The following is a 12,310-nucleotide window of genomic DNA, read 5'->3' as shown; positions in this document are numbered from 1 at the left end:
ACGTTCTGTTTGGAGCCTACACGACAGGCCCTTACAAACCGCGCCCACCGCCAGTACAAGACAAACCCACCAACGTGTCAGTTATTTGAACCCTGCTGCAACACGGCATTGTGAATAAATATGAGGCCAAGCGTAGCACTAATCCCCTTTCTAATTTAGTATACATGAACGTGATTCACTTTATAAGAAACGAGATGTAAACCCTAACCGCCTCTCTTTAAATGCAACATCTCATAGCTAGCTAAATGCCAACTTAGTATTATTCTTAGGGCTTTTGCTCCTGGACCAAGGGGCGAAGGGGGGTGAAAGTGGACTGAAGTGTTGGTATGGCAGACAAGTGATGTCGCTGGTGGATGGGTCACGTAGCTGCTCCAACCGCAGCAATACCTACTCTTGGTGTGTCCGCCCTTTTGACGCATTTATATTACCACCACTCCAAGCTTATCAGAGCCAGAGACGATAAATACCCTTGACTACTGGAGAGTCATTTGTCCCAAGAGTAAATGCAGATTGTAATCTTTCTTGTTAAAGACAAAAGCCAGATGTTAGAGGGTGTTGGTGGGTTTTTTGTTTTGTTTTGTTAGTGGGAAAGGGGCTTCAATCAAAACTAGATTAAAAGCTAATTGTAGTCTGATATGCAACTTAAACAAGCGTAATAGACACTGGATTCATCTTGTGTCCACCAGTTAAACCTTTGAAGTAAAAAAAATCTGCATTTTAATAGATTCTGTATTTTTCAATAAGGGTAAGGAAATCAACATATTTTAACTTAACTTTTTTTTGTTGAAAAATAGATCCAAATTACTTATCCAAGTAGGGTATTTGTTTTATCTTAAAACATTTTTAAACTCAAGAGTGTATCAATCAGAATGACTTGAACGCAACGTCACACTATGACTCCCTCATTTCATCCAAAAGCTCATTTTGTTTGCAACCAACAAAACTTAATAAACCGACACTTTTCAGCGGGTTTATTGTGCAGATTTAATGTCTTCTTTCTTAACTAGTCGTCTAGTTTGAAAAGGTATAAAAGAAATGCATAGTTTAAACACACTATGCAGAAGCAAATGCAAACTTAGTGAAATTCTCACAGCAACTCTTTGAACTCCAGAATTTATCTTACAAAAAAGGTACACTGCTTAATGTTTTTTTTCTTTTACATCAGTTACAATGAACAGTAACACATATGTTATCCTTCCTCCAGGACTCTTTTCTGGTTCATGTTCCAAGCAGCAATTTTCAGTCTGCTCCAGCTTTGTTCTCTCTGCTGAAAACTTAAACCCCATAAGCGTTTTAAGAGGTTTTACAGTTACAAAGCTGCACCTCAGTCAAAGAAAATACTGTTCATCTGGTGGTAAAACCTTCAGGTCATCAAAAGAAGATGTCCATCAACAGGAGAGTACAAAAATTGGGGAACATGTATTTGAAATACTCTGGACATTAAACATAAATGCAGTCCTGCAGTGGTCTGATACGACTGTATGTTACTGAACATACAGTGGCACAAGGCACAGTGCCATACCTTCCAAATAATCAATTTCATGAATGTGTGAATGTCTTACAAAGTCTGTTTGGAGAGGTGGGATTCCAACCGTCCGGGGCTGCACTAAAACTAATCCTTTCACCTCGCTCCCACATTTTACATCCAGCGCTCCTCACTGGCAATAAAAACCACATGTGCCATTAGTTGTGGTGAGGGAAAAATGCTTATTATAAACAAACTAATATTTTACACAAAAACAGAAAGCAACTTTTGCAGCCAAAACTCTTTGTCCGCCAAGTCTGAGGCCGTAAACCGGCAATGTCTCCAGCACAGAGTGGCTATGGTTGGTCGGGCGGACTGGCCGCTGTGGCCTCATCGTTGCTGCTGTCCACCTCCTGCTCCATGGGGCTGTCCTCCTCCAGCTGCTGGCTGGTGTAGTTGGTGATCTCCAGGAAGCCGCTGGGCTCCACCACCACGTTAGACTGGCTGGAGTCCGGCAGGATGGAGTACTGAGGAATCACCTGCATGCGTTAGTCACATTTAGGTTTCAGTCAATTTCCAGTGAGGTAACAAAATTTATCATGCTAATGTTTTTCTAATAGTCTATGTTGATAACCAGTGTCAGAGTCCTGCATCAGGTTGGTTACCCGCAAAACGAAAAAGGTGGTTGCAGGTAGTATTTGTCTTAATCTTATTTCTGGGTTCAGTTCTGGGTGGGAAAACGATATGCTGCTCAAAAAATATTCATTTAAATGTATTTCCTGAATTACCGTCATTTTGAAATACATTATTTTAGTTTCAGATGTATAAAAGGTCCCAAAATGATCAGTTTAAATGTACTAACCAGCCAAATTATTTGAACAGCGCATGGTTATTACAGCATTTGCAGTGTCATGTCGGGTTGTGGATCTTGTGACAAAGGGTCAGGTTGCAGAACTAAATGACATATGTGCGGCTTGAGGGGTGGACAGACCTGTGCAGGACTCAAACTAGCATCTCATCATATGAATTATGTCGCTATTTCATAAATAAATTATACATTTAATTGAAAACATGAATATCTTTTGCTCTCTTATTAACAGTACAATCTGATATATCTGTAAGCTACCATCATACCTGAAGTTCACAATGACCTGACTTATAAGTAAGTTTTAATAAAGAGATTAAATATGTGACAGACATGCTGACAAGCCTGTCTGTACCTTGAGCTCTGTGATTTATTACATACATTATTTTGTAATAAATATCTCACCTCAATGACCTCTAGGTCTTCTTTGCTCCTCTGTGCTGTGAGGCCCTGCATGCAGCTGAATTGCTGGGGCTTTGTGTGGGAGTGATGCATTGAGGCCCCAGAGCTGCTTATAAACTGGCCCGAGTCCAGCGTGCCTGACACGGCCTGGACCTCCAGGGCTTTTCCCAGTGGGCCACAGTCGCTGGAAGAATCCACCACCATGGGCTCTGTGCTCGGATCGATTTCCGCTTCCATCATGGAGATCTTCAGGATGTCTGACACCGAGGGCTTGTCTCCAGAGGGCCCGGAGCTGGACTCGGGGATCAGTTTGGCAGTGGCCTCGCCGCTGCTGAAGACCGGCGATGAATGGTGGGAGCTGCCAAATGTGATCTTGGTGACGGTGGCGCTCTGTGTGATGATTGGCTGCTGTGATGAAGATGTGTGAATGAGGAAAAAACACAGGAAATGGAAAGTGAGAAAACTCAACTGTCATCCCCAAGCCTCCAGGAAGCGTGCCAGACTTTGAAGCTAATTTGACATAGTGGCCAAACCATGTAACTACAACTCCTGGATCCTTTACATGATGGCATTGGGCCAAAAAACCTGGTGGAAGTTTGCTGCTCAGCCGGCGTAGTCTCGAGTGCATTTGCTTTAAAGACCAATGATGCAGAAGATCCAGGTAATTTAAACCCAGAAAGTCAAACTTTTTCATAGGTATGATAGGAATGAACAGGACCCTGCATCCAACTCTATATCCATTTCTCTTTATACATCCATGGCCATCCCTTTGGTGGTCAAAAATAATGTCAGTGTTTGTCATTATTTATTGTTATAGAAAGAAAAAAAATGGGCGGGCAAATATTAGTAGCTGGAGGGCGTGTCTGTGTTTGACTGCAGTGTTCCCACACTTCCATTAAGAAGTTCAAAGGACTTTTCAAAGACTTTCCAGACCCAATTTCCTCAAATTCAAGGATACAATAGGGCACTGTTTGATACATTGATCAAAGTTAATTACTGTCACAATACTGACAGTTTTTACAATGAGAAGAATTAATTAAAATGAGTGGCAGGCTCAAATAACTTGTGAAAAGAAAATTGTGCTGTGTAAGAAAGACGTAATTGTGGGAGACACATTTCATCAGTTAAAAATACCAAAAGGACTTCAATTTCTGCTCTTTCACAAAATATATACATTCAAGCACTTTCAATGACCCATGTTTACTTGTGTCTATTTTTAAAAACCTTCAAGGCCTTGTTTTCCCCCCCTTAAATTCACAAACTTTCAAGGATTACAATGACCTGTAGGAGCCCTGTGACTGACAGCAACTGGCAGGCTGAGCTTCAGAACAAAGGCAGGCAAATAAGAAAGAAAGCAAACTTGCCCTGTAGCTTACAACACATGAGCAGACAGCATATCAAAGGCCTTGTTTAGACAGACTTCAGTCCCGTGTGAAAAAAATTCGCACTCTCATTTATTTAAATGGAGCCAGTTTGTTGACACAGCTACGGGCACCATTATTTTTTTCTCAAGGACAACACAGGTCATGTGATTTTGTGTTATGATATACATGCATGTGTCAGATATGTGAATGGCTCCAAGACAAAATATTAGGGTTGTTTAATCCCTATGTTTTGTGTCAAACGTCAAAAACTAAAGTCCTCCATTATGTCCTCGTTATTCTGTCTGACCAATTGTCAGAATTCAATCACGGTGACAGACATACAGAGCAGCTGCTGCAGCCAGGGTTAATTTAACTATAAATCAATTTGTTGCTGCTTATCAGTCTGCGGCACATGTTTTATTGTATTAACAAGGAAGGTAGGAAAAACCCCGGCACCATCACATGTACCAGTTGAGTCAGGTGCCTCGAAACAAGCTTAATTAAGATGAGTGACAGATGTTGGGCCAAGAGTTTCTACCTCAAGGCGTTTCATTTGTAAATCCAATAAGGCGTGACTTAATGCGTCTTTGTGCTTTAATCCCACAAACAAATGTCCCAAGTTGTTTATCTTTTACTACTGGCAGTGCTGCACAGTGTTGGGCGTAAAACCACTCACCTGGCTGGAGGCAGTCTTTTCGGTGCTGACAGGGTGGTGCGCCTGCAGTGGAGGAGGGTGGGACATGGGTGTGTGCAGAGGTCTGTGGTGGGACGTGGGTGCTTGCTGGAGCTTCGGTAGCTGCGGTGTCAACAGGGGCTTGGTTGGTGTGCCTGGGGTCGTGACCTTTGCCCCAGTTTGGGCTGGGGCAGTCAGGGGTCTGTCTTTGGGGCTCTGGGTTAAGGCCTGGGGTTTGGGCTGACTCTGCTCTCGTAGTTTTGGGAGTTTCTTAGTCAGAGCAAGAGTGGAGGGGAAGGCAGTGGAGGAAGAAGAAGGCTGGCTGATTTGAGGTTTGCTGTGCAGTTGTGGCGGTGGCTGGCTGGAGGCGGAGGTGTGCCGGCTCTGCTCGGCTTCTGCCTGGCTCGAGGGAGGCGGCTGAGCAGCTGTGGAGTGGGTGGTTTGCTTCATGGGATCTGTGGCTGGTTGGCTGGAGCGGTAAAACAAGCCCGTCTGAGGGTCCAAGGTGTCGCCTTCCAACTCGCCCACCTCTAACACAGTCTCAGTTTTACCGTGGCTGTCAGAGGGCTGAAACATATAGAGGACTACTGAGTTATCAAAAGGAGGATGGCACTTTACCCATCCCAATGGCGCTAACCAGGTCCATTGCAGAGGCAGGAAGATGACATGATGTGCATATATGTATAGCTAGGTGGTGTGGTGTGGGCAGAGTAAGCGACGAGGAAAGATTCTTTTCCCCCAGCCTGTTAAAGCTGGGACATGTGGTTTTGAAAGTCACCTAAGAGACACTATGACTTTTACTATAGACATGAATATAAATGAATATTAACCTTGTCATAATAACAGTAGCATATAGCCATTAATGCTATTATGTAATAGACAAGCATGTTTGAGTGAATTCCAACGTTACTCAATGCTATAAGCCCATATTTGACAATGTGCTGTAATATTATCAGGCAAGGTTTTGCAACCTCGAGAACTACAGGTCCTTGGAGGCTCACAACTATTTACCAGTGGCTAAACAATCTCACACTGTTTGGATAAAGCATCAGATCCTTTTAGTTCCCCAAAACAGCCCCAGAGTCACCAGTGCCAAACCCACCAGCCAGCATATCTTCACATCTAACTGGGTGAACTAGGGGTTTATTTGGTTTATTCAAACCACACTTGGTGGTTGTTGGAACAGTCCAAAGATGAACCAAGATGGTTTCTGTGAGTTTCATTTTGTTTCTGACAAATCTGAATGTAGTGTGTTTTATGATGATAGAATTACTGTTTATTTAAATGGAGTCTGGTCGGTTTGATAATAGTGATTTCAGGGCTGTTTCTGGTAAAACACAAAGGATCTTGATCTTTAACAAAAAGGTCTATCTCTAATTTCCCATTATTCAGTTAGACACAAAAACATGGGCAAATGGGGTCCAGGTTGATGTGATGTTATGTGGGTGTGTGCATAAATACCGACTGTAACTATAAAGATGAAACATAAGCAGTTAAACTAGTAAAATATTCAAGGTTTGGATTTAGGGCTAAGCTTATTATAGTTGTGCAAAATGGGACAATATCATGGAAATAATATTTTGACCACATGTGCTTACTTGTACTTGAGATATGCATACATCTATATGCAACTCACCAAGAAACACCTTGAGATATGCGCGATTGCGAAATTGTGTGTATTTTGGATTTTTTCTGTTCGTTGATATTGTTTAAACTTGCATCTGTATTGATGTTTTATATTAACACTCTTTTCTGCTTTGTACTGCAACTGCTGCGCAACAGTGTCTTCCAGGATATACAGATTTCTATTTTATCTCAAAATATTAGGGTCCATTTCCTCTTCTTAGTGGCCACAATGAATTGACGAGTCATGACCATATGATTTATTTATTTTCTAAATGAATCCTAAAATGTAAATTCTATTTAAAAAAAAAAAAAAAAAAAGCCCTGTGACACAGTAATTAAAATAGGGACCCTGGTGTCTAGTCTAGAAATTAACTGTTAATTAATGCTAATGTATCGAAGGAGTGTTGGCCACACAGATGCTTAATATTGCTGTTTAATATTAAGATTCATGTTTAAATGTGCACTATAACCTGAGTGAAAACACTCATACGGTAGGTTTCTGTCCATTAATGCCAATGAATTAGACTGAAACTTGAACAGAGACAGTTAAAGAAAGTCACGCGCTATAAATAGAAACTATGACCTCAGGTGTTGGCAGAAGTATGACAACAGAAACTGAGGTATCTTAAAAGGTCATTTCACCCAAAGTCCCCCAACCAACACTTTCTCATCTTGCTTTAGTGGTAGTCCACAGACTTCTCTGTGACCAGGTGACACTGGAACTACAGCATTTTCGACTGAAGAAACAGTTCCTATGGAAACTGTTGGCAGTGTGCTCTGTGGATTATCCAGAGTGGTTTGTGGCACTCTTTTTCAATTTTTAGAAGCATTTTTAGAGGTTGTGAGCACCACAAACAAAATTCCACATACCTCCATTGTATTGAAATGGAGGCTGTGGTCTCAAAACCCGGGAACATAATTTAAAAACTATTTTAAATCCCACTAATGAGAGGTGAGTGAATGTTTTTATACTCGGGTGAACTGGCCTGTAAAAACCAGAATAATAGATATAAACAAAAACAAGGCTAACGTCCACAATATCTGTTCAATATTTGTTCTTACTGACCAGTGTGTCCATCCCAAGACAACTTTTAATCCACTTTACTTTCTGCAAATACAACAGTTTAAGACTTGTGTCCTCACCTGGCTGATGTGTGACGCGGACATGGCTGCAGAGGAGATGGGAGCAGCCGGTTTGGTTACCATGGTAACCTGGCTGCTGATTTTGTAAGGCTTCCCCAGCTGCTGAGTGGAGGACATGACCACGTTGTCGTCCTCTGCAGGTGCTCCCACTCTGCTGATGACTTTACCTGGCGGGGAAATCACAGTCGCACAATCTGATTAGCATTATTAAAATGTAGGACAGGCTGAATGCAAACAGATTCACATATACACAATTATTAACAGCTGTTTTTTTCCGTCAAGGAAGGTCAAGGATCAAAAAGAGAACTTGACTGTTGCGTGCTTCAGTGTCAAATTGGAGGTTTTACTTTGAAGTTTAGGCTGTACCACTGAAATTATCAGCTGCCAACCAAAAAAGGAAGTGCTCAGTGTTCATGCAAATATTTCAGCTACCTCAGTACATTTACTCAAGTTCTGTACTTTGGAGGTACTAATACTTGTGTATGTCCATGTTATGCTACATTACACTTCTACTCCACTATATTTTGGAAGCCTGTATTGTACTTTTACTCCATTAGATCAATTTCACAACTTCAGTTACTTCACAGTTTAAGATTCTTAATACAAAATATGAATGAACTAATAAATTACGATGTATTAATATGAATTAAAGTAGTCAACAGTATTTAAAGTAGCTTAGCTTCATTTTTACCAGCTGCAACATTAAAGTGATGGGCACATTGTTGCATAAATAATCCAGTTATACAATATAGTATATTGTGAAATAAGCCATTCTGCATCACGAGTACTTTTGGTATATTTTAATAGTTATATTTTGAAACTTGTAACAGAGTATTTAAAGAGTAGTTAAAGATTTGCAGCCCGTTGCACCAGCTATATGTAAGTTTGCGTGTTTATGGACAAGTCAATTTCGAGCATTTCTATTTGGGGTCAGAACATGTTGCTGATGATGCAGGTGACTAAGATGATGTGTTACTTTAGTGAGGACTTAACACCTACTAAAGGCTAGGTGCAAGATTTATGTCGTAACTTTTTGGGACTTTGTCAGCTGGTGCAACCCTTAAAATATTCGTAGCGACCTGACTTAGAAATCGAGCTGTAACTAAGCTACATTTGAACTTGCACATAGCTGGTGCAACCCAGAGCTGAGCACTTCTTCCGACACTGATATATTTCAAACAGTACGCCACGAAGCAGACTGGAGGGGTGTACCTGCTGTGACGTATTCAGTGCTGGGCTCAGCCTCTGAGGTGGAGGGCCTTGGGGACTCCGGGCTGGGCTTCTTCTCCTGGGCCAGCTGGATGGGCACAGCCATCTGGCTCAGGTCGATGGTGTGCTGTCTGGGTTTGGCCTCTCCCTTCTCCTTCACTGCCGGGAAGGTTTTAGGGAAGGGTCATCAAGTGAGTGACAACAATTAGGGATGCACCTGTTGTGAAATTCTGTGCCTAGACCAATGTTTGAAATAATTTGGCCAATAGCTAATACCAATGTTTTGTTGTTTTTGGTGTTACTTATCCCCCCTCTTGTGCCAGGAGAACTAAGAAAACTCCATTATAAAACAAGATAACTGAACTGTTCCAAAGTCTTTCAGTCTTTCATCACACGGTCTTTGAATGAGCACAGATTCAATCATACAAATTTATGAAACAACCTAAAAAAATATATGATAATTCCCTCTAATATCTATTTTCCCTCTATTATCTATTTTTTTTTACTGCTGTGAAAACCTACAAATTTGCCAAAAACTAATTTTTACAAGATCACACTGAACACATTTACCTTCACCCAATGCTCATTTTTAATAAATAGACCTTGAACGCATCGTAATATAACTTAGAGCAACCTCTGTAAGCAGTCAATTCAGGCCAACGGCTGCTAATAGCTAACAGCTAACATTAACTAGCTCTCCTCCTGCTGATGTGAACACAAATTTGTCGCTCACAATATACCATTGTCAGGGAAACAATAGGAACCTTGTTCTCTGTGCAGTTGAGGTAAAGTAGGGCCACAAGGCATTTTTAAAATAATAGACGTTAACAGTGGTCAATACATTTATTAATAAGTGGATCCGTTGAACTGTTCTGGTTTCATACACTCAATCACATGTATAGCATCTGGGAATTTACAGTCAGGACTATAGGGGAATGTCATTGGAATTTTTGTACCTTTGTTTTATCAGTCTAAAAATTGTTTCCACCTTGAAATATAACATGGGAATCTATAACACTTCCCGTCTACTCATCCACCCAGTTCCACAGGTTTGTAGTCTAATGAGCTTATTGTGAAAGCAAAGCCTGAGGCAAAAACATGATGACTGTCGGTCACTGGCGTTTTGGTCTGGTATGTTTGTTTGACAGTAGAGTTTCGATATAGGTTTAAATCTGCTTTGCCTAAGCTGTCCAAGCACAGGACGGATGATTCTTAGTAGTCAGCATGTGTACAGGTGAAAACCCCCTCCCACCCGTTTCCCATCTTTCCGGTTTACATTTGCAGCCTTTCCGTGACATAAAGGCTCACCTGTTGTCTGTTGCAGCTCCAGCAGGGCTTTGATGGTGGAAGTGGCGGACTGGGATTCCCCGCCAGACACCTCCTGGTAGATAATAGTGGGGCTGGACTCAACAGATATTTCCTGCTCTGTCCAATCCTGCTCTCTGGAGGACACCACATGCACTACAGGCTGAGGCTCTGAGGATAGATGGGAAAACAATGTGGGACAGTTTGTGAGGAACACAAATATAAATCGGGTTAGGGTTATTTCCACATCAAACTCTTGTCTAATGAAATTTCCAAACAAACGGCCAATAATGTTCCCATTTAGACAAAACATATCCAGAAGAGTTGAGCACTAGCAGCTGATTCATCTGACCTCACTGTCTCTTGTCTCTAAGGGAAAGAGGAAGGGAAGTTTACCTTGAGCGCTGCCATGAGAGGCCTCGCTGGCTAAGCTGCCCCCTGGCTCGTCCTTTGTGGACCCATCCTGGCCTGAGGTCTGTCCCTGCCCCCCGATGTCTACTGAGCGGGACACCTGCTGCAGCGTCTCAGTGACCAGCTGCCGGGTCTGTTCGCTCACCACCGCCGTCTGGAAGACGGGTTTGGGCTTGATGAGAACCTGGAAGGAAGCCCAAAGAAACAAACAGTGTTGGGTAAAACAGTGGTTCCCATTAAAATGTGTCAGTTAGGGGTGACTCTGAATAGTCGACTATTAAACATAAGGAGCCCCATTCCACTGCCCATCCATTTTCATCTGCTTATACGGGCCCGGTCGCGGGGGCAGCAGTCCATGCAAAGCACCCTAGACGTCCCTCTCCTCAGCGATGCTTTCCAGCTTCTACTGGGGGACCCCCAAGGCGTCCCCAGGCCAGATGAGATATGTAATCCCTCCAGTGTGTTCTTGGTCTGCCCTGGGGCCTCCTACCAGTGAGATGTGCCCAAACACCTCTAACAGGAGGCGACTGCAAATCTTAAAGATGGACTGTCACAGCTGGAGAAAAATATGGTTATGATTTCATTTGATTTGATCTGATTTGACTTCATTATCAGAGACAATATGTAATTTGTCTTGTGTACAAAGACGTCAACTGTTTAACATACATACACATAAATACAAAACATTTAACCAAATGACAGAGCCATAGTACAAATGCTACAAATCACATTAGATGTTACGTACAAACACATAGTGGTCCTGGCTGGTACTGTCAATGATTCATACTGTCCTCCTTCTTGTAGTGGCAGAAGCTTAATGTTTCAGTCATTACTTGTAAGGATTTATATCTTTTCTCTGCTCCCTTGTTAATTAGTTTCACCCATTGTCAATCACTGCAGGCGGTATTTCGGCTGACTCAGGCTGGTGGGAGGCGATTCTTGTGTGATTGGCTTGTCGTAGGTGGTAATTTATCGGTTACTGTGACATAGATATAATAGGGATCAGATTCATATCAATTTGCAACCCTATTTATGTGTTTATCCACTGCTTAAACACATAATATATATGTATTTTCTTATCAAATTAGCTCAGCTACTCCAGAGTCTTTCTTCATACTGCAACTACAGAAGTTCCCTCTGTGCATGATGATATTGGAGATTTCCTGTTCGTAAATGTCAATAACTAAGTCACATTTCCGTCAGCTTTGTTGTTTGTTAAGTAAGTCAACAAGTTAAAAATCTTTTGTAAACAGGTGCCATTTTCGTCACTGGGAAATGTTTCATAGCGTTGATCTCAAAATCTAGTTTAAAATGTGACGGGATCTTCTCGTTGTTGCTGTTTTGGCAGGTCATGTTTGTGGTTTGGCTGAAACTGCACAGCAGATCAACACCGTGGGTGTTGAATACAGTACATACAGTATGTGTATACTGTGCTGCAGAGCTGGCTGACTCACTGACCTCAATTTCCCCTTGATGGCTAAAAACAGAAAGTGAATTCTGACTATATTTAGACTGAAGTGATGAAATTGAAACTATGACATACTGTTTGTGAATGCGAATGAAAATTTTGTTGCAGTATTTAAATAAATATTTTCGGACAAGACGCTCATTGTGACGACCTAAAGGCAAAAAGATGTTTATATAGACGCTAATTTCCTTAAAAGGGCCAGTGTGTAAAATGGGTTGAAAACAGTGACATCAGTGGTCAAATTCTAGATTGCAGGGCTCACTCGCTCACCCCTCCCGTCGGGTAAATGACGGTGGCCTCGTAGGGACAAAAAGCCTTGCGCAGACACGAGTTTTTCAGGAGTAGGTCTATCTAGCGACGAGGTGAATGTTTATTTAGA

The 12,310-nt window shown here is 41.8% G+C and overlaps 1 protein-coding gene across 3 annotated transcripts in view; it reads right to left on the bottom strand.

Annotated features, from left to right (window-relative positions):
- Positions 1-1,099: 1,099 nt before the first annotated feature.
- Positions 1,100-12,310, bottom strand: part of emsy (EMSY transcriptional repressor, BRCA2 interacting) — a 26,788-nt gene continuing 15,577 nt past the window's right edge. Inside the window, exons 14-20 of one of the 3 annotated variants that reach the window (XM_050040808.1) lie at positions 10,449-10,647; positions 10,056-10,223; positions 8,751-8,906; positions 7,539-7,705; positions 4,773-5,336; positions 2,736-3,140; positions 1,100-2,004 (exon numbers count right to left, since the gene is read on the bottom strand). In XM_050040808.1, coding sequence (XP_049896765.1) covers positions 1,822-2,004; positions 2,736-3,140; positions 4,773-5,336; positions 7,539-7,705; positions 8,751-8,906; positions 10,056-10,223; positions 10,449-10,647 — 1,842 coding nt within the window. In that variant the 3' untranslated portion in view covers positions 1,100-1,821. The remainder of the gene's footprint in view (positions 2,005-2,735; positions 3,141-4,772; positions 5,337-7,538; positions 7,706-8,750; positions 8,907-10,055; positions 10,224-10,448; positions 10,648-12,310) is intronic. The other 2 variants (XM_050040811.1, XM_050040809.1) reach the window with 2 other exon arrangements.

Source organism: Epinephelus moara, chromosome 3 (genome assembly GCF_006386435.1).
Source record: "Epinephelus moara isolate mb chromosome 3, YSFRI_EMoa_1.0, whole genome shotgun sequence".
Taxonomy (NCBI): Eukaryota; Metazoa; Chordata; class Actinopteri; order Perciformes; family Serranidae; genus Epinephelus; species Epinephelus moara.
This window is presented reverse-complemented; position numbering and strand designations above follow the sequence as displayed.